Source organism: Phacochoerus africanus, chromosome 5 (assembly GCF_016906955.1).
Source record: "Phacochoerus africanus isolate WHEZ1 chromosome 5, ROS_Pafr_v1, whole genome shotgun sequence".
Classification (NCBI taxonomy): domain Eukaryota; kingdom Metazoa; phylum Chordata; class Mammalia; order Artiodactyla; family Suidae; genus Phacochoerus; species Phacochoerus africanus.
In genome coordinates, this window is record NC_062548.1 from 75,559,215 (window position 1) to 75,582,517 (window position 23,303).

Consider the following 23,303-nt stretch of genomic DNA (forward strand, 5'->3'; position numbering starts at 1 on the left):
AGGCTATGGCCTGGATGCCAACACCTTAGCGTGGAGGCTCAGGGAGGAGCGGCAGCCTCTGATTCCCAAGACCACCCAGGCAAGCCCCCTAACCCAGGGCTTCCAGAGCATCAGGCCCCCCATGCTAAAAGCCCCAACCGGCCTCCTGAAGACTTGGCCACATGCTAGTGGCTCCAGGCATTTGACTAGACCTCCAGCACACAGCCAGCTCCATCTTTTACACATCCGTCAAGGGGCAGCAGGAACATCCCTGGCAGCTTCAGAGGAACGTAGAACCCAGGGTCTAAAATAGATCTCGCCATCAGGAGGCAGCCTCCAAGGTCCGCTGCCTCAGGACTAGTGATGCTTAATACTGAAGGACTCTAGCTATAAAAACATACATGACCACCCGCCTGCGGTCGGCTCTCCCTGCTCATCAGGAAGTCGTCCCACTGCGCTTGCAGCATCTCAATAAACTCATTTCTCTCTCCCTGATTTTCAGGAAGTTGTCCAGCTGTGCTAAGCAGTGTCTCTTATCTCAATAAACTCTTCTCTCTCTTCACCTCTCTATGCTGGAAAATTCTTTCCACAGACCACAACATGGCCCATTGGACTCAGCCCAGAAATCGGCTTCAGGGCATGGCCAGCGAGAATCCACAGCTGCTGACAGGGCTCTCTGTCCCTTCTGAGCAGAGACCCAAGCCCCTAGACTCCCACTGCAGTACAACCAGCCCCAGACCCCAGCTTGGAGGGTCCTGGGACCTGCCTGGGGCTGCAGTGTGACTTAGTGCTATCACAGGGGCTAGAAGAAGGTCCTGGACCCTCTCAATAGCCCGGGAGCTGCCTCCTGGGCTGCAGGAAAGGAGGTCCCAGGTGAAATTGTGATGTATAAGAAATATATATTTGGTCATTCGGGTGACCAAAATATATTTTTCATACATATTCGGTCTATGCACACAGTTCCTGGCTCACAGCTCCCCAAACCCTTGGAATTTCCTAAGTGCAGAAAGTGACAAAGGTTGTCTCTTATTATGTTAACGAAGTGACTTTTGGACCCCACGGGAAGGGTGGCGCTGGTTGCCGGGAGGACCAACCACGTAACTAGAGGGTTATAACTTTAGTCCCACCCCCAACCTCCTAGGACTGGGGGAGGGGCTGGAGGTTGAATCAATCGCCAGTGGCCAATGATTCAATCAATCACTCCTTCATCCAATGATTCAATCAATCATTCCTTTGTCATGAAACCTCCATAAACACCCAAAAAGAACTGTTTCCGAGAGCTTCTGGGTTGATAAGCCTATGGAGCCTGGGAGCAGGGATGCTCCTGGAGAGGGCATGGAAGCTCTGTGCCCCTTCTCCATACTTTGCCCTGTGCATCTCTTCTTTTTTTCTTTATTTTCCTTTTTAGGGCTGCACCTGCGGCATATGGATGTTCCTGGGATGGGGGTTGAATCAGAGCTGCAGCCGTGAGCCTACACCACAGCCAGAGCAACGCCAGACCCAAGCCACATCTATGACCTACATCACAGCTTGTGGCAACACCAGATCCTTAACCCACTGAGCAAGGCTAGGGATTGAAACCCCCCATCCTCATGTATACTATGTAGGGTTTGTAACCCACTGAGCCACAGCAGGAACTCCTGTGGGTCTCTTCTGTCTGGCTATTCCTGAGTTACATCCTCTTATAATAAACGGGTCGTCTAATAAGTAAAATGTTTCTCTGAGGTCTGTGAGTTGCTCTAGCAAGTTCATTGAACCTGAGGAGGGATCTGGGAACCTCTGATTTACAGCCAGTTGGTCAGAAGGACAGGTAAGAGCCTGGCCTTGTGACTGGTGTCTGAAGGGGGTTGGGGGCAGTTTTGTAGAACTGAGCCCTTAACCTGTGGAATCCGATGCTATGGCTGGGTAGACAGTGTCCAAATTGAGCTGAATTGCAGGCCACCTGATTCAGCTGGTAACTGGTGTCCTAGGCACTGTTGGTTACTGTGAAGTTTCCATGTTGGAGTTGGGTCCAGGAACCTAATTTATCTCACCTCCCAGGACTCAGCCAGGGCTACACCAGGGCTACACCAGGCTGGGCCCAGCCTTCCTCTCCCATCCATCTTCTACTGGCTCTCACATCCCTTTCTCTTTTTTCGACCATGCTCACAGCATGCAGAAGTTCCCGGGCCAGGAACTGAACCCTTGCCACAGCAGTGACCCAAGCCACAGCAGTGACAACACCAGGGTCTTAACCTACTGTGCCACCAGGGAACTCCTCACACCCTGTTCTTGAAGACCTGGTCTGTGACAGAGTGCAGAGTTCTGCAGACAGCCAGGGGTCCCAGCCCAGGGAGGAGGAGGCAGCAAGCTCCCAGCTGGTGCACAGGAAGCACAGACAGAGCGTGGGAACACAGAGCAAGTGAAGGAGGCATGGAGGGGCATCCAGGGAGTCACAGGGAGGCTGAGCCCCATGGACAGGTGTCTCATGGGCTGGGTGGGCCTTTGAGCTCAGAGGGGAGCAGGGGCAGGAAGACTAGCAGGAAACAGGAGCATCGTGGATGCGCAAAGAGCAAGAGGGAAGAGATGCTGGAGTGGCTGAGGTTAGAAAGGCTGGTTGGAGGCATCGGGGGCCTGACACACAGCAAAGCAGATGGTCCCATTCCTGAGATGCAGTGGAGAAGCACCGAGCAGATCCCCTAACTTAAAAGTCCTCTTTCCCCAGCTGCCTCAATGCCTACCCCTCCTCGGTTAGCGCCCGCGTCCCCAGAGCTAGCTCTGGGGTCCTCCGGATCCCTGGAAGGCGTAGCCCAGAGCCCTTCCCAACCTTCAGTTGCTGATAACCAGAAAAGACCCTTAAAAAGAGTGACATTTTCTAGGGAGGTAGTTGTTGTGGACCTTGGCAAGGATAATCCTACAGCCCGAAGCTATACTCGACTACATAACGAGAGAAAAATGAAGCTCAAAAAAGGCTGAGAGTGAAAGAAATGTAACCTGAGACTCGTAATGACATGGCTGCGTGTACAAAACCATGTTGAAACAGCAAAATAATGGAGAATTAAGGAACTACAAAGAGTATTTGACTTTTGTGCAGAAAGAAGTGGACTATACACAATTCCATAAGTAAAATACCCAGAGCTTGAATACAGATTTTTAAAAACTCAAATCTGAGTTCAAGAAACTGCTTGTATTAAGTGGCCTTAAAACTTTCTCTAGTCAAAAACTGTTCTCACACGTGAATAAAATTATTTGCATCTATGCAAATGTCAAAAAAACAAAAACAAAAACCCTCTGAAGAGTTCAAAGGGAGGACAAAAAAGATTCGGAAGGTGATAGAGACCAGCTCAGAGAACCCTGCAGAATAGTCTACCAGCAGGCACTGCCTGAGGAAAGAAGGGCATTTCTCAGATGGGAGCTGCCCTGCCATCACTGCCCAGCCTAAGACACCTTAGGGGAAAATTCCCACACTGGATGGGCAGGGATCCAGGGGTCCATTCAAGTCCCTTCCAGCCCTGACTGCTCAGGAGATGTGCCCCCTGCCTCATGGTCCCATCAAGACCCCCATCCATTGAGTGACTTGCTCAGTCACTCTTGCTCCAGCTCCCAGTACCCTGTAGTGGTTCCCTCCAGAGCTCTGCCCAGACAGCCACTTCCTGACTCACCAAGCCAGCCAAGTGCCCCCGACCTCACACACACACACACACACACACACACACACACACACACGTGCACTCGAGCCATGGGGCAAGGTAGCCACCCTCTGAGAGGTGCCCCAGGGCCCCGCTGGGAGGAAGTACTTCCAAAGTGATGCTTCCCCCCAAGTGCATTCTGGGAGGTGGCGCTGACTCAGAGGAAGGTCAGGAACTCTACTGACCATGAAGAAATAACTGCGCGGGGTATATTTAGCTCACTAAAAATAACGGGAGGCCAGGGATCTGGGAATTGTCCGGGAGGACTGGGAGAGCCCTGGGAAGAGCAGGAGGGACAATGGAGGAGGAGAAGAGGGGACGCCTGCCTCTCTTCCCTCTGGTCTGTGACCCAGATGACTCAGCCATTCTGGATCCCGGGAAGGGGGCTGCAGGGTGAGGAAGGGCTTCCAGGGAGATGGGATGCTTGGCACGACATGGGGTTTCCAGTGGGGGAGGTGACCCCGGGACATGCTGAATGGAAGTAAGGCTGATTGTGCCCTGAAAGTGGGGCTCCCCCCTCCCCCTCCCACCCCTTCTACCCCCAGCCCCTCCCGGGCACCCCAAGCTCCAGGGCCAGGGAGGACCAGGCCTGGTTGCTGGGAGCTGGACTCTGACACACCACTGGGTCGAGAAGGCAAGGCCTCAGACAGACACGGGCCGGATGCAGAGGCCAGTGAACACTTACCCCTGTGGGCTGCTTCTTAGTGTCCAGCAGTGGGGCATTGAAGCTGGCGGACAGGCTGGGGGTGGCGAGGACCTCCCGGAGTGGGACATTGGCTTCCCCCAGGAACCTGAGAAGAGGGGAAAGGAGAATGAAGACAACCAGCCAAATGTGCCCAGGTCTTCTCCACCACCACCATCTGACAGACACCCCGCCGGCAAGCTGATCTGCCTGGAACACCTAGGATCCCTCGAGGCTGCCCCTCACCCCTGCCCCGGTTACCCCCTCACCATCCCTGGAGGGCCAGGCCCCATCCCTGCACAGGAAGGATAAGAGACACTTTCCCCCAAGGTCACCTTCGATCCCTTCTGTCCCTGCCCTTTGACCTCTTCTGGCCCAGCCCTGCCACCCCCGCCGCCACCCTGCCCGCCTGAACAACCCATCAGATCAGCCTCCCCTGAAAGCAGCGCAGTTTCTCCACCATCACATCTTTGCTCCTCTGCCTCACAGCCTAACTGGCCACACGGGCCATCTCTACTGGTTTCCCAGACCCGGACCACCAATGATAAGAAGTGAAAAATACATAGACCTTCCTGTCATCAGGGATGGAGAGAAAAGAAAATTGGGGCAGGGGAGGCATGCCCCACTTCCAAGAGAGGCCCAGGACTGTCACCCGACACACACCTGAGGCCACATCTCTGACTGAGGCGAGGGGGCCCCAAAACAGATGGGCTCTCAGGAAAGAGAAGATCACCATGTGACGGTGAGTGAAGGGCGAGTGCCAGGGAGAGGCTGCAGCCCTAAGCTAGGAAATGAGCAGACTGCATTCTGCAGCAGCAGCGGGAAATCAGGGCAGCGAGTGGCCGGTGTCAATCAGAAATGTCGCCTGGCGCCTGCACTGGACATCAGCATGCTTCCTGTGCGTTATTGTCAGGACACAAACAATGACCTTAATTTTTTTTTTTTCCTGATGGATAAATGGCACACCTATTACCTAGAACCTTCCTTTTACTGGCCTCTGTGACAACTGATTTGAATATGAGTTTTGATGACTTATGAAATAAAGCTTCAATCTTGATCTAATTAGCTGACTATGAAAACTGCTCACAATGAGGTATCTCTCACATCCATCACAACTACCAAAAAACAAAAACAAAAGCAAAAAACAAATGTTGGTGAGGACATTAGGAAACCGAAACCCTTGAGCACCCCTGGTTGGAATGGAAAATAGTGCAGCAACTATAGAAAACAGCATGGCAGTTCCTCAAAAAAATTAAATATAGAATTACCACATGATTCAGCAATTCCACTTCTGGGTAAATATACAAAAGCATTGAAATAAGGCATTCAAAGAGATATTTGTACATCAGGTTCATAACAGCATTATTCATAGTTGCCCAAAGGTGGAAGCAACTCAAGTGTCTATCAACAAATAAACAGATACATAAATGTGGTATCTGTATACAAAGGAGTATTACTGAGCCTTAAAAAGGAAAAAAAATTCTGACACTTGCTACAACATAGATGAACCTTAGAGATATTATGCTAAGTGAAATAAGACAGACACAAAAAGACAAATACTATATGGTTCCACTTATATGAGTGACCTAGAGTAGTTAAATCCATAGGGACAGAAGGCAAATTAGTGGTTATCTGGAGCTGGGGGCTGGGGGCTGGGGGAGTCATTATTTAGTGGGTACCAAATTTTAGTTTGGGAAGATGAAACAGTTCTGGAGATGGACAGTGGTGATGGTTCCACAATATTGTGAATGTGCTCAGTGCCACTGAACTGTACATTTTAAAAAGTTAAATGAGGGAGTTCCCGTGTGGCTCACCAGAAGCAAGTCTGACTAGTATCCATGAGGATATAGGTTCAATCCCTGGCCTTGCTCAGTGGGTCCAGCGTTACCTTGACCTGTGGTGTAGGTCTCAGATGCGGCTAGGATCTGGGGTTGCTGTGGCTGTGGTGTAGGCTGGCAGCTGTAGCTCCGATTCGACCTCTAGCCTGGAAACCTCCTTATGCCACAGGTGCAGCCCTAAAAAGACAAAAAAAAAAAAAAGTTAAATGGGTGATCCCCCTGTGCACAGCAGGTTAAAGGTCCAGCGTTGCCACAGTTGCAGCTCAGATTCAATCCCTGGCCCAGGAACTTCCATATGCCACGGGTGTGGCCATAAAAAACTAAAAATAAAATGGTTAAATGGTTAAGTTTTGTTATGTATGTTTTACTGTGATAAAAATAAATCAATAAATAAATCAGCTGCTATAAATAAATAAATAAATAAATAAATAAATAAATAAATAAATAAATAAATAAAAATAAACAAATACATCTAGGAATCACTTTTTTTGGGGGGGGGGGTCTTTTTTGCCATGTCTGGGGCCGCTCTATCGGCGTATGGAGGTTCCCAGGCTAGGGGTCTAATTGGAGCTGTAGCTGCCAGCCTACGCCACAGCCACGGCAACGCGGGATCCCAGCCATGTCTGTGACCTACATCACAGTTCACAGCAACACCGGATCCTTAACCCACTGAGCAAGGCCAGGGATCAAACCCACAACCTCATGGTGTGTTAACCACTGAGCCATGACGGGAACTCCTAGGAATCACATTTTGTAGCATTTGGACTTGTCCACAGAATAGAGCAGGCTTGTCCATAAGTTACTAAACCAGGCCTTCCTGGGTGTCTCCATCCCAGAGCCAGCAAGGGAAAGACCCCTGTCACCCGTATGTTGACTGGAATGTCCTTGCAACCCCGGCAATGTCAAAAACAACCCAGACTGTAGGTGTAGAATGCCCACACTGTAAGCAGATAAGGTAAGGGATCCCCAGAGAAGGAAAACCAGGCATATCTTTCTTTTTTTTTTTTTTTTGTCTTTTTAGGGCTGCACCTGCAGCATATGGAGGTTCCCAGGCCTAGGGGTTGAATGTGAGCTGTAGCTGCCAGCCTACGCCACAGCCACAACATGAGATCCAAGCCGCATCTGCAGCCTACACCACAGCCTTCGGCAACACCGGATCCTTAACCCACTGATAGGGGCCAGGGATTGAACCCGCATCCTCATGGATACTAGTTGGGTTCATTACCACTGAGTCACAACAGGAACTCCCAGGTATGGCTTTCTTGACATGAGAAGCCATTTTTGTCCTAAATCATTTTGTGATCTAAGCCTGGCCACAATGCTGGTCCCTGAACAGGTCTCAAGGTCTTAAGAAAATAAAAGGACAAACTTATTAGGCAAGAGAAGTAACAATAGCAAAGATAGCAGATCAGTCGTGAAGAGTCTCAGTTCTATTTCAATGGTAAAGATTAGCCTAAAGCCCTGTCTTGAGCTGTTTTGCAAAACTGATGTCCCCCCTCAGATGCTCAACGACCAGATTCACTGGAATCTAAGGAATGATGCCCCTCAAGCTTGATCTACTAAAGCTTGGACTCCGCCTACTGCCCAAGCCCTTTCATGAATATGCAAGTACCCTTAGCTTAAAACGTCCTCAATTTTGCCGATTTTGCCATTCTGGGAGACACTACTTTGGGAAAGACCCTCAGTGCTCTCCTCACTTGCTGTAATAATAAATCCTTCCGCTCCCAATCTTTGACTTTGTTCCGTTTTTTGGCTCAATACCCACCAAGAGGCAAAGCCAGTTTCTGGGTAACAACAGGACATTGAGAAACTGAGGCAGCAGAGCAGTGGGACTTGCTTGAGCAGGTAGAGATGGTGGACTCTGCCCCGGAACTTGTGAAAAGAAAATCAAAATAGAGTCAGTATCGATAAGAGAGCTCTCTAAAATGGAACTGGGAGGTCAGGAATGAAATGTGACTTAGACACATCTGGGCTTGGATGGAATCTGACCTTCTGACTTAATGAAGTCATTCAGAAACCTCCCAGAAACTCAAATGATTTATAGGACCCTTACCCTAAAAGAACTCATGGGAGTCTACCCTAAAACCACTTGTGATTCCTTAAGGACAAATACTTTCAGAGTCGATCACACGTCTCACCAGGTAATTTTACCCATCTCCTGGCTTTTTGCTTTATAAGCCCTCTTTCTCTCAACACTCTCACAGTTACCTGATTTGTGTCTCCTGAATCACCATTCTTAAGAACCCAAATAAACCCTTTTCTTATTTGCAGCCTCCTGCATTGTTTTTTGGTTGAAAAACTCAGTCCCCAGATTCCTCGTGGCAACTCCAGGCAATTTTGAGGCTTCAAGAGCTGGGGCTGCAGGAGGCAGGGGAGTCAGGTGAGCAGAGCATGGCAGGCCTGGCGGTGCATACAACTAGGTGGCCAGTCCAGGCTCTGGCTTTGGACCCGGAAGGCTGTGGCCAGACCACAGAGGGTCAGGGTGCACAGAGTAAAACCCAGCCTCCACCACCCGCATCCGCAGGCTGCCCGCCCAGCCCTCTGCCCAGAGAATTCCCGGAACCGGGGCAGGAACAATGGGAGGAAATGCAGGAGGAAATGCCGGCCCCACCCCTGCCAGCCCAGGCACCTCTGGGCGAGTGGCCGAGCAACCGTGGCCAGCAAGACTGCTTGTCATTTCCTCCCTTAAACGTCTTGCTGAACCAAGAAATACCCCTACTTTCCAGACTGCGTTGGGGTCAGTCCCTTCACAGCCCCCACTCCGCTGGCAGGAAAGACCAGAGGCAGGCTACCTGTGCCTGAGCCTAAGAAGCAGGCTGTGAGCTCAAGTTCAAGTCCCACCCAGAGAGGCAGAGCGTCCCTTGAATGCGCAGCCCCGCCCAACTGTGTGGGAGGGGACGGGGAAGGGGAAAGGAAGGAAGGGGGACGGATCTGAGGCCGCTCTTCATTCATTCATTTCACGGAGGATGGAGAGGACTGGTGTTATTCAGGGGGATCAGACCTGAGGGAGGGGGCCTCTCAGACCCTTGAGGAGATCCGCCCCATCCTGAGATCAAGGCTGAGACACAGACCCTGGGGACCAGGGGCCTTCTGGACATCAGGGATGCTCCACACTGCGTGGGTACCCATCAGTGGCAGCCGGGATTCAAGGGTCTTGCACCAGGTGCCTCCCAGCCAGCTCTGAAAGTATGTGTACCTTGGCCAGCAGGAAGGAAACCACGTGGGCCTTGACACTGCCCTGCCCCTGCAGCCTACGGATAGAAAAATGCTGTCCAGCCTCCCCAGACCTGGTCATCCCTCTTGGCTGTGCTGTGTTCTGAAGCCACTGGAATGTGGGGGCAGTAGAAGTGTGGGGCCGAAGGAGCGGCTGTCATCCCAATGGGCCGAAAGCAAAATCGGGAATTAGCCTGGGGGAGGGAAGGAAAGGTCAAAGCAGTGTCTGTGTTGACAGGGCACACATATTTCCTCATGGAAAAAGAGCTTGTTCCCAAGTTCGCCTTCCAATTGGTAGGTTACTGTATTATCAGAAGTGGGAGGTAGTGACCTCCAAATCTGAGCCTTAAGTGGGAAGGAGTGAATTAAGGTGGCCAAGTAAGTTGATTTTAACAAAGCACAAAGAAAGCTAAACATCATTTTTCTTTTTAGGGCTATACCTGTGGCATATGGAAGTTCCTGGACTAGGGGTCAAATCGGAGCTGCAGCTGCTACCCCGAGCCACAGTCACAGTAATACCAGATCTGAGCCACATCTGCCATATACGCCACAGCTTGTGGCAATGCTGGATCCTTAACCCACTGAGCAAGGCCAGGGATCGAACTGCATCCTCACAGACACTGTGTTTGGTTCTTAACCCACTGATCCACAACAGGAATTCCAGTCATTTAAACAATTTTATTTTAAAACTTCAGGCCATTTTACATCATTGTAACAATAAAACACAGGAGGCAACCCAAATGGCCAATATAGAAGAGGGGTAAGTTAAGTATAGACATACAATGGAACACTACGCTGCTATTAAAAATAGTGGGAAGGTACACCATAGATTTATAATATATGTGCCAATTTTCAAAGTAATGAAATAAGATATCATGAGTCTTAAAACTGCAAAAAAAAAAAAGGAGATTTATAATATATGGAAAATCTTCCAGATACATTAAGTAAAGAAACAAAGTTTTTAAAAACAAAGTTTTTTTAAAATAACTCTTTTTAATAAGAGTCAGATAGAAAGCATAATTGTGGTTTCCAGAGGCTGGGGTAGGGGGAGTGGATAATGGGCAGTTATTGTTTAATGGATATAGAGCTTCATTTTTACAGATGAAGAGTTATGGGGATGGATGGTGGTGATGGTTATACAACAACGTGATTGGATTTAATACCACCAAACTATACACACTTAAAAGTGGTTAAGATGGTAACTGTTACGAGCATTTTACCCAATAAATCTATTTTAATAAATAAATGTTCTACTTATTATGTAAAAAAGAGGAAGTAAGAACTATACCGGTGTTTAAGCAATAAGGGAAGAGCGATATAGAAGAAACAAAGAGTGGTTACCTATGGGAGAAGGATGAGAGCTGGACAGAAGGGAGAACTTGGGCTGCATTTTTTTTAGCCACGCACACAGCATGCAGAAATTCCCTGGCCACGGACTGAACCCATGCCACAGCTATAACCACAGCCGAGGTGGTGACAACGCTGGATTCTTAACCTGCTGAGCCACCAGGGAATTCCTGTGCTGCATTTTAAAATAATAGTTTCTGCTTTTATAACTCCTTAAAATTTTTTTTCCAATTCGAAAGTTAAATTTAAAAACGAAGCATAGGAGTTCCTGTCGTGGCTCAGTGGTTAACGAACCTGACTAATATCCATGAGGACGGTGGTTCAATCCCTGGCCTCACTCAGCGGGTTAAGGATCTGGCATTGCCGTGGCTGTGGTGTAGGCCAGCAGCTGCAGCTCCAATTCGAACCCTGGCCTGGGAACCTCTGTATGCCATGGGTGAGGCCCTAAAAATAATAATAATAATAATAATAAATAAAAGAATAAAAACAAAGCATAAAAACTATTTTTTTTCTCTTTCGACCACACCCACAGCAAATGGAAGCTCCTGGACCAGGGATCCAGTTCGAGCCTTGACCTACACTATAGCTGTGGCAACCCCAGATCCTTAACCCTACTGTACCACAGTGGGAACTCCTAAAAATTCTTTTAAAATCTTATAATTTATTCATTCAACAAATACTTAGCACATCCGACAAAAGTCAGAGCCTGCCCTCATGAAACTTACATTCCACTAAGAGCTATCTGCTTCGTCTCTGAGTGTATATTAGAAAAGGTGCCGAACACTCTACCCATAATACATGCAGCCGTGGCTAAACTGACACTAACCCTGTGGGGGTAGGTACTGGTATTAGTTCAATCCACCTTACAGATGGGACTCAGAAAGCCTTTTGACTTGTGTGATTTCCCACGATAACAGACAGGCCAGACTCCTGAGGCCTCGCCTTAGACCCTATCCTGTACCAGCTGACACACCTGAGAGCTCCATGAGCACATGGTGAAAGAAACAAAAAGATCCTTGGTTTGGCTTATCCATGGACAAAGGAGCCCATGCTACAAATTTGATCGGGTTTGACCCTTTTTTAAAAAAAATCTAATTCCAAGCTGTATTAATCATGTCTTTGTTTATTTTTTATTTTTTGGTCTCTTTAGGGCCACCCTGCAGCATACGGAGGTTCCCAGGCTGGGGGTCAAATTGGAGCTGTAGCCGCTGGCCTCCACCACAGCCACAGCAACATCTGATCTGAGTTGTGTCTGCGACCAACACCATAGCTCACAGCAACACCGGATCCTTAGCCCCCTGAGGGAGGCCAGGGATGGAACCTGCAACCTCACAGATCCTAGTCAGATTTGTTTCTGCTGAGCCACAACAGGAACTCCAATCATGTCTTTTTAGATTCTGCATTTTGCTGTTCTGACATCTGAGGCTTTGCTCACTCTGGAAGGACTCTCCCTTCCAGGGCCAGCCCATTCCTAGAGATAGTAAAGGACTCACCTGCAATAGCAACTTTCCTACGCAAACCAATCAAATGCAGACGGAACCCTAACCCTAACCCTAACCCACAACATCCTCTAGGGGGTGCTCACAACTCAGCCACATTCTCCAGCCCTGAAAACCCCAGGGCCAGGTACCACACAACTCCAGACACCCCACTAGAGGCTACCGAAGTTATTCTAAGTAGCCAATCCTAAACCAACTTACCCTGCCTTGCCCGCTCTTTTCGAGGAAACGGCAGTAAATGCTCTTGCCCACGCTTTCTCCTCACTCTGCCTGCCTCCTGACTGACTCTGGTTCTTCCCCTTGTGGCCCCCATGGTGTGACATGCCCCCTCCCCTTGGGTACTGCAACAGATTATCCTCTCAATGGCAAGCATCTCCTGATTTGTTGGCTTCACCATACCTGAATAATAATAAACTATTATTAAATATTAATATTCATTATAATAACAAAACCTACATTTTAAACATGAGCCTGCTAGCTTTTGTTGGGGAGATCATGGGTGAATGTCTTTTTTTTTTTTTAGGGCTGCACCTGCAGCATATGGAGGTTCTCAGGCTAGGGGTCGAATTGGAGCTACAGCTGCTGGCCTCTGCCACAGCCATAGCAACACCAGATCAGAGCTGTGTCTGTGACCTACACCACAGCTCACAGCAACACTGGATCCTTAACCCACTGAGGCCAGGGATCGAACCCACAACCTCATGGTTCCTAGTTGGATTCATTTCCGCTGCGCCACAACAGGAACTCCAAATGGTCATTTTAAAGAGCACAGTGATTGTACTTTATAGATGGGCTGCACTCTCCTACGAAGAGGGGTTTGGGAGGTCTAGTGGAGCGCATGTGGAACTATCAGAGGGTGGCCTTGACGTCTGGGTCCTGAGGAGAGGGAGGAAGAAAGAGTTTAGTGTGGGGAACAGGTCTGGCAATGTGGCAGCTGGCTACAACCTCTGGAGAAGCCAGCCGGCCAGAGAGAGACAGCCCTGCCTGTGGCGGGGAAGGTTCAGGGAGCCTAAGAGAGCAGCTCTTCCACTCAAAGTGGTCTCTGCACCTGCAGGGGATGGCAGGCCCTCCATCAGTTATCCCAGGCCTCCCCTATGCAATGATGCTGTGAGCTGAAGAATGAATGGGTGTATCAGCCCAGAAAAGACAACATCCCCAGGTGCTAGGGGCTGGATCAGGGAGCAGTTAGAGGGAGAAGTGGGTGACACTCACAGCGACACTGACTGAGAAGAGAGTGTAAGACCAAAAAAGAAAGAAAGAAAGAGGAGTTCCTTTCATGGCTCAGCAGTTAACAAACCCAGCTAGGATCCTTGAGGATGTAGGTTCGATCCCTAGCCTCGCTCAGTGGATTGGGGATCTGGCATTGCCATGGCTGTGGCGTAGGCCGGCAGCTATAGTTCTGACTGGACCCCTAGCCTGGGAACCTCCATGTGTTTTGGGTGCGATCCTAAAAAGATAAAAAAAAAAAAAAGAGAGAGAGAGAATGTAAGACAAGTCCCTTCCCCCAATACCCAAAGGCAGGTGGCCCAGGAAGGCTGGTAGACACAGTTCCTGCTCTGCTCGGTTCATGGGATCCCCCCACCCTGGCAGACTCTAGGGCGCCACACACACCAACCATTGTCTTCACACGCTGGGTCACTCCCAACATTTTCACACTGGACCTTTCTGTCTATAGCAGCACTTTGGAGACATTCTTCCTCTCAGCTATCTTCCAAAAGTCAGAATTTATCATTGATGATGAAGGAGAGCTCTCAGGGTCATCCTACCTGGGCCGGAAACCCAGCTCTGCCATGTGACAGCTGTGTGGCTGAGCACAAGTTGCCTAACCTTTCTGAGCCTGTTTCCTTATCTGTAAAAGTCATTGATTCATTTGACAAATAGGTAGTCAGCACTGAACATGGGTCAGGCACTGTCGTAGGTTCTGGGGATGCTGGCTGTGCAAAATGGACAACCATTCATGCACTGTTGGAGCTTCAGAAGAAGTATGTAAGAACTTCAGAGGGTTCTTTTCTCTCTCTCTCTCTCTCTCTCTCTTTTTTTTTTTTTTTTTTTTGGCCGCACTCATGGCATGTGGAAGTTCCTGGGCCAGGGATCGAACTCACACTGCAACTGCAACCTTCACCACAGCTGTGGCAATCCTGGATCTTTTACCCATTGTGCCACAGGGAAACTTCCTTTCAGAGGGTTCTTGTAAAATCTGAGTTCACATACCGAACAGCCCGAACTGTGCCTGGAACACGGACGTTACTTGGTAAATGTCACCCCACTCACCATCTCCCCGTTCTCTGCACACATTATCCCACAAGACTGTGTTGAGGGCCACTGTCATATCATATGTAGGAAAGAGGGGCCACAATATTGCTTTTCTAAATAAAGTAAAATTCAACATGAATATAAAAAAATAACATTAAGAGGTGAGATTTCCTAATGGTAGAATAGAAATGAGCCTCTTAAAATCTCAGAGAAAGAGCAACTGTGGCTCAAGAGGATTTCCTAACAGAATAAACCAGGTCCTGAACAGACTTTTTCCTGACTCTAGCGCTGTCCTTGAAGGATGGAGGAGATGAAACAGGTCTTTCAACTCTGGATGACATACCGGCCGAGCGGGGAGACGCCAGTGAGGGTGTGGCTGGCCGGTGACCAGTGTCGGGCACAGGGTAGGATCCAGATGTGACAGTGGTGGGGTCAGACCAGCGTCACCATCAGAGCCTCCTGCAGGAAAGGCTACACAGCCCGGGCTGGTAAATGTGAAGAGCCTGCCGGCAATGAGAAACCAGTTTCCAGCCATCACGGTAAAGCCTGCATCAGTCAGGAGCCACCTGCAGATGCTATGTCCAGGGGGACATTTTGATGAAGAGCGGACTATTTGCAGAGCCTTCAAGTGTCTCTTAACAGACTTCGAGGGGGGAAAGAAGAGTAAAGGGAGAGTGGAAAAATCAGACAACACCTCGACAGGTGACTGAAAGAACATCACCAACGGGGGACCCCCACATGCCTCTGGACCCTGAGATAAACACAACACGCCTCTGACGGATCCCAGCCAGCAGCCAGTGACCAAATCTGTTCATGATTCTAATCATGAGAGAGACATCAGACAAACCACGAATGAGGAAGATTCTATTTTTTTAAAGTGGGGGTACTGTGTTATTCAAAAATGTAAGTGGTCATAAAAGACAAAGGCTATGGAACTATCTCAGAGTAAAGGAGGCTATGGAAACATGAGGACAAAATTTGAGGTGGGAGTCTGGACTGGGGATCCTGTACTGACGAAAGGGAGAGGGAAGTGCTAGAAAAGTCACTATCTGGGCCATTGAAAGGATCAAAATACAAACAGTAGGTTAGATAGAAGTATGGCAACCGTGTTCAATTTGCTGAAGTTGATACCTGCACTGCAATTATGAAAAAAAAAAATCCCTACTTTCAGGAAGTAGACACAAAAGTATATAGGGCTAAAGGGTCATAATGAGTATAACGTACCCTCAAATTGGGAGGGAGAGAAAGAGAGGAAGGAGGGAAAGGAGAGCGAAAGAGAAAGAATCATATAAAGCTGATGGGATAGGACATTAGCAATAAGTGAATGTGTGGATTGGAGTTCCCGTCGTGGCACAGCAGAAATGAATCTGACTAGGAACCATGAGGTTGTGGGTTCAATCCCTGGCCTCGATCCTTGGGGTAAGGATCCATGCTACCGTGAGCTGTGGTGTAGGTGGCAGACAGGGCTCAGATCTGGCATTGCAGTGTCTATGGCATAACTGGCAGCTGCATCTCTGATTCAACCCCTAGCCTGGGAACCTCCATGTGCCTCAGGTCCACCCTAAAAAAGCAAAACAAAAAAGAATGTGTGGATGTTCTTTGTTCTATTTTTGAAACTTTTCTGTAAATTTGAAAAATTGTTTCCCCTAAAGCTCCAGAAGGGGCTCCTCCATTGGTCAGTTTCTCAGTTTCTCCCCTTCTATCTTTTAAACTAAGAAAAAACATGTCAACTAAAAATATATGTATTACAACTCAAATCCATTCATCACTGACTCAGCCGCACCTTCCTCATTAGACTCAGTGAGTCGGCCCAACAGGAAAGTCAGAGAGCCCCTGTCCTGGCAGGACACACACACACACACACACACACACACACACACACACACACACACACACACACACACACACATGCTCACAGGTTCAGGCGAGGCTCAGGGGTGCCGGTGAGGAGACATGTTAAGCTGTGCCCCCTCCAGCCCTGTGTGCCATAAGGAGCAGGAAATGAGGGAGAGCTAGACGTCATTTCACACATACAAACACCAGCCCACCTGGCCTCTGGCAGCCTTCCTGCCAGTATCTGATTTCCCCAGGGGCTGCCCAAGGGTAACTCTAAATAGTTTTCCATTTAAATCCAGAGAAAGACAAAAGAAAAACTATTCTGAAACCCAAGGCTGTCCTGGACAGAATCCAGGACAAAATATAGTTATAAAAATCCTTGGAAAACAGGGATCTGGTCAACACTTGACTTGAGGCTGAGAACAATGCGATGGTGAACTGTAAATATTCCTGCCCCCAAACAGCTTCCCAAGGATTCCAGAATGGGAGTCCTGCCAGCTGGCTTGCTGAAACCTGGAGGCTGAACTCAAGCCTACTTTCCCCAACTTCAAGCAACAGCAAACTGCCTCTCTGCCTTTTTTAACTGTATGTACACATGCACACATCTGGACAGCATCCATTTCTGTAAGAACGACATCAGGACAAAGTGCCCGACAGGTGACAAGCAGAAAGAAAACACCCTCCACACATAAAACAAACCAAGGGTTAATATTCCCAAATAATCAAACTATGAATTAGATTCTCAAGTAATCAAACTATGAATTAGTAAGAAATATACAAGCAATTCAAAATAAAAAGATAGGCAACTGACAGAAGCAACACAAATGACCCATAAACACATGGAAAGATGCTAAACTTTATAAGTAATCAAGGAGGAGTTCCCATTGTGGTGCAGCAGAAACAAATCCAACTAGGAACCATGAGGTTGCAGGTTCCATCCCTGGCCTCCCTCAGTGGGTTAAGGATCCAGCATTGCCGTGAGCTGTGGTGTAGGTTGAAGACAAGGCTTGGATCTGGCATTGCTGTGGCTGTGGTGTAGGTCGGCAGCTGTAGCTCCGATTCGACCCCTAGCCTGGGAACCTCCATATGCTGCATGGGCGGCCCTAAAAAAATAAAGCAAGAAAATAAAAATATATAAGCAATCAAGGAGACACAAGGTATAAGGACCTTTTTTTCCCATGGCACTAGCGAAAAATGAAAAATTGACAGGAACCTTTTTTTTTTTTTACACTGTTGGTGGACATAAATAAGGAGAACAATTTTGAGAAGCAATTTGGCAGAATCAATGAAAATATTATCCCATTTCTAAGGACCTATCCTAAAGGAAACATCATATAAGGACATAAAAACATTTGAATAAAGACGTTCAGTGGAGGGCCGGGAAAGAAATTGGAAAGAAACTACATACCCATCAATGAGGTACAGTGGGACAAATTATGATGCATCCATACTGTGCAATACCACACAACTGTTAAAATGGGATTGGTCAATACCCACTGACCTGGGAAAACCGTCCATGATAAAATGATGAAAAGCAAGGTGGGGACAAATATATATGGCACGACTCCATTTTTGTGTAAGGAAATGTATACCCTTGTATGTAAGCAGATGCTTGCAAAATGCGACAAAGTTTTGTACCAAATGGTCAACAGTGGATGCCACCGGAGGAAAGGAAAGGATTGGATGGGGGAACTTGCACTTTTTGCTTAAGAATCTTTTAGAAATGGAACCTACTTATGTTTATAACATACTTACTTATAATTCTATACTTTAGTGGGGGTTTTTTAGTCTTTTTTTAAAGAAAAGAATGTATGCACATACTATGCAATATAGTGGTGCACGTGCAGGTACAGCATGTGTCCACAGCGCGCATGCGCTTGCGGTACCTTCACACGTGGGCGTGGTTTCTGATTCTTTTTACCGCAGCATATGGAAGTCCATAAAATGGGAGCTGCAGCTGCCAGCCCACACCACAGCAATGGCAACACCAGATCTGAGCCACATCTGCAACCTACGTAATACCAGACCCTTAACCCACTGAGCGAGGCCAGGGATAGAACCTGCATCCTCAGGGACAGTGCGCTGGGTTCTTAACCCACTGAGCCACAACAGGAACTCCTGACATGGTTTGTCTACATGCATCTACATGGATCCTGTTACTAGCAAAAGCCCCCACATACTGGACACCTTCAATGTGCCAAACACAGGGCAGGCATTTGACACCCATACATTATCTTGCCTAAACGTCACAACTTGACAATGGAGGTGCTGTCATTGGCATTGTCCTGATGATGAAACAGAAGTTTAGAGAGGTCCAGGTCACAGAGAGGGTCAGAATGAGACTCACTGCAGAGAGTGGGGTTCCTGAGAGAAGCCTCTGACCCTACTCTCATGCCAGCCACCACCACTGCCCTGTTTAGCTATGTAGACAACCCAGGAACCAAGGCCACCCACTCCTGCCAGGATGGGACCCCTCACCATATCAACACACTCCAGGTGTGGGTGACACGCAGCAGTTAGCTGGCCCCACCCCTCAGGCAGCTCTGCCATCTTCCATCCATCCCTGAGTGTGATGGAATCATGTGCAGCTTCTCCCCGGAAACCCCCATGTTTTCTCAATAGATTAAGCCCAGGTGGCACCAGGACACCCTCACCTCCACCCTGGGGGCCCCAAGACCTATTCTAGGCTCCGCAACAGCCTCACAGGAGATAGTCACCTGTGGCAGGAAGACTTAACTTTCCCAAGATATCTTCTCACAGCCTGCGGTGGCACCTAAACCCTCACCATTATCACTTTCCTTTTGGGTCCAAGCAGAGGCTGGGGAATAAAGAGGCAGCGCCTCTGTTCCTAAGAAGGAGCAAGGTCCTGCTGTACAGCACAGGGAACTATATCCAATCACTTGTGATGGGACATGATGGAAGATAATATGAGAAAAAGAATGTGTATATATGTACGACTGGGTCGCTTGGCTGTCCAGCAGAAATTGACAGAACATTGTAAATCAACTATACTTTAATAAAAAAAAAATTGCCTTTGGAATGGATAAGCAATGAGATCCTGCTGTATAGCACTGGGGACTATAACTAGTCACTGGTGATGGAGCATGACAGAGGATAATGTGAGAAAAAGAATGCATATATGCATGTGTGACTGGGTCACTTTGCTGTACAGTAGAAAATTGACAGAACACTGTAAACCAGCTAAAATGGAAAAAATAAAAACAAAAAAATAAAGTTAAAACATTTTCATCACCTTTAAAGGTTAAAAAAAAAGAGCAAAATGTTAAGCCACAGGCTGCCACCAGCACTTCAGTATGAATGAGTCTTTTTGAAACTACAGCTGGCTGAGAGCAGCCTTTGATGGGGACGAGCTGGGTCAGTGGGGCTCAAGCAGCTGAGGCAGCAGGAGGGCAGCACAAGGGAGCCATGGAAAGTGGTACATGGAGGAAGGAACTTGCTCTCTACACGGACAGCCTCTGACAGGTCGTGAGATGTGCTTTTGCACTTGATACTCCGTAAGGAAACAGAGGCTCAGGGAGCTGAGGTGACCTGCCCAAGGCCACACGGCTGTTGACACTAGACTCTTCTCAAAGTCCATACTCGTTCTGCTGGGCCGGCTCAGGGAGCCCCATATGGGGGTGGGAGGATGAGCTGCTGATGAGGAAGGATGGGGAGCAGCGGTGCTTGGAGGAGTGTTCCAGGTGCCTCCTGGGTCCTCGTCATGGCAGACACCATTCTGACGACCCAGAGGGGAGGGCAGGGGCAGGCAGGCTGAGAGAACCCTCAGTGCCCCAGTTTATAGAGTCACCAGGTCACTGATAGAATGGGAGTGAATGACACCATCCCGAAGAAAATGCTATGCGAGCGCCTAAAGGAACGCTTTTTGCAGGCAGTAATATGCCTTCTAGCTGCTTCTTGGTGCAAATCTGGGTGTCCTTCTGTACTGCTTGATTGAAGGGAGACTGGGTGCACAGCCGCCCTGGGGTAGAGTCGCCACATCAAGTACAGGATTTCCTGTTAAGTGTACACTGTAGATAAACAATGGGTCATTTCTTAATGTAAGGACGTCTCGTGCAACATTTGGGACATTCAAACTTAACCGCTGGCCTATATGTTTTTTGGATGAATCTGGCCACCCTGCCAGTATTACTGTGTAGTGAAGCTGGCCAGTGTTACCGTGGTCAAAAGTGAGCATTATTTTGATCCTGGTGTTTTGACAGTGGGATATTTTGACTCCATGGAGACTTCTGCTTCCATATTTACATTTACCGGACATTTAAATTAAAAATACACCTACATTAATTAATTTCTACTGGAAAGGCATTTTTCAGGACAAACTAAATTAAGCCCTTTTAATTTGTTGATGTGTTTTCTATACAGCATACATAAACTCTCTCCCTTTTTTGTTGTTGTTGGGGGGGGTTATTTGTTTTGTTTTCTTTTTTTTTTTTTTTTTTTGCTTTTTAGGGCCACATTTGTGGCATATGGAAGTTTACAGGCTAGGGGTTGAATGGAAGCTGCAGCTACCAGCCTCTGTGACCTACACCACAGCTCAAGGTAATGCCAGATCCTTAACCTACTGAGCAAGGCCAGGGACTGAACCCACATCCTCATGAATACTACTAGGGTTCTTAACCCGTTAAGCCACAGTGAGAACTCCAAAATTCTTTGTTATTTTTTTCTGCTTTTTATTTTTTATTTTTTAGTCTTTTTTTTTTTTTTTTGCCTTTTCCAGGGCCGCTCCTTTGGCATATGGAGGTTCCCAGGGTAGGGGTCTAATTGTAACTATAGCTGCTGGCCTATGCCACAGCCACAGCAACACAGGATCCAAGCCACATCTGCGACCTACACCGCAGTTCATGGTAATGCCAGATCCTTAACCCAATGAGAGAGACCAGGGATCAAACCCGCAACCTCATGGTTCCTAGTCAGATCTGTTTCTTCTGTGACACAACGGGAACTCCAAAAAGTATTGTCACTGGTAACAACTATTTTCTGTATAAAAGTCTCAACACCGATTTAGTGTGAAGATTTTTTAAAAATTTTTTGGTTCATATCAAGCTTTACCAAATAGAGCTCCCTTCCACTCTTGAATTTTCTTCTCTGGAATTACTTCTATTAAATCTAACTCCCAGATCAAGGTTTACAGCTATCAAGAGGATTCTTGAGTCAGTTTTTCATTTCCTTAATAACTTCAACAGGTGCAGCTTTGCCCATGATTATTGTATGGTAGTTATTTCTACCAATAAATACTGTATCCATAAAAGACTGCAAGAGTTATACTTATGTCTTAATTAATCCATGAAAAAAATCGAGAGCAATTCCTTGCAGAAGTGCCAGTTTGCTCTCACGCGTTGGGTGTCAGCCCTGATGCACTCTGGCCTCCCCTGGGGAATTTCAAGAAGGGCTCATGCCTACACTTGACTCCAGTTGCTCCTTTAATCAATTTGCTGCGGAGCCCAAGCCACTGGGTTATTCGAACCCAAGCTTCCGGGTTATTCGAACATGAACCCAGGGTTGGAACTGTTCTCAAAATATAGAGCAACACAGTAGGCAGCCATTACGCAGACCCGTCAGCTATTTAAATTTAAATTAATTAAAATTAAATTAAATTGAAGGTTTAGTTCCTCAGTTACAGGAGCCAACATGGACCGGGTCCATCATCTCAGAAAGGTCAATGGAGCAGCACTGGTCTGGAGTGGGGCTGACGAGCTCTCACTCCAGATTGCACAGAAGATCCCTAATACCTGGGGGTGTGAAAAGATGTACAGGCCTCACCCCTAATGAATTAAGTGAAAACCTGTGGGCGGGGGCCAGCCAGTGGCATGTGCAAAAGCTGCCAGTGATGCTACTGTGTAGCCTAGATTAGGAATCTCTGGGCAGAATATCCCAGGGGTCAAATAGCTGGTCAGGGATCAGGGTCAGCTGCCCTCCAGCATCCTTCTGAGAAGTCCAGGGGAAACAGGAAGTTGTTTAGTGAAGCCTGGGACCCAAATCCAGGACCCAGTCCAGCTGGGTTTGCATGAGTGTTTCCCATCCAGAGTAGTGACGTTACTTCTTCTGTGCATTTGAAACCTGATTTTATCGACGCAGAGGTGATCCACCCCTGCAATTGGATCAGGGTGGGTGGGATGTAGAGAGGCCCAGAGACAGTCCCCCAGCTCCCAGCCTAAGAGATTCTGAGACCCCACCCCACCTCCAGGCCAGCAGACCAGTCAGGAATAACAAAGTCACCCCAAACTGCCACCGTTCACCGGGGAAACACAGAAACATCACACACCCCAGGAGGAGAGAAGAAAGTAGAAGTGAGGGAGGAAAGACGAAAAAGAGAGGGGCCAGGAAGGAAAAAAAGCAAAGCCAGAGACCTGTGGAGAGAGAGGTGAGAGGGAGAGGCTACAAAGAATGAGGCGGCACCAGAATTCCCTTGTGGCCCAGCAGGTGAAGGATCTGGTGTTGCAACTTCAGCCGCTCTGGTCACTGCCGTGGCAAGGGTTCAATCCCTGACCCAGGGAACTTTGACATACCATGAGCGTTGCCCCCCAAAAAGGAATGAGGAAGCATTGAGGGGACTCTCGAAACAGATGGAGGCAGAGGATGGAGGTTGGGAAGAGGGGAAGGAGGAGGCAGAGGGAGACCCCAGGAGGATGCCTGTGGATGGCTGTGCTGCACCTCGGAGACCCAGGGGGACCATTGGTGAGTTCACTGAACCCCAGGACCACCAGGAATGAAGGGGCTGCTGCAAGATGACCCCATGGAGCTCGTGGAAACCCAGAGCAGTCAGAGGGCAACGGTCCCGGTCAGGCCTGATATTTGCCTATCTGCTTCCGGACCAGACAGTGACAACGTGACGGTAGTGAAGACATGCTCTATTCGAAATGTTCATTGAACGAAGGTCACTGAATCTTTTCCCTGTTCTCTTTCAAAACTGTAAGATATCACACGGTTGTCTCAGGTGGAAAATGAAACAAGGCCTAAAAGGACAAAAACT

General features: G+C 48.1%; 1 protein-coding gene across 16 annotated transcripts in view; it reads right to left on the reverse strand.

Moving 5' to 3' along the window:
• DYSF (dysferlin) overlaps positions 1 to 23,303 on the reverse strand; it is a 228,349-nt gene that overhangs the window by 177,560 nt on the left and 27,486 nt on the right. For all 16 annotated transcript variants that reach the window (XM_047781803.1, XM_047781796.1, XM_047781799.1 and 13 more), the window contains exon 4: positions 4,333 to 4,438. In XM_047781803.1, coding sequence (XP_047637759.1) covers positions 4,333 to 4,438 — 106 coding nt within the window. The remainder of the gene's footprint in view (positions 1 to 4,332; positions 4,439 to 23,303) is intronic.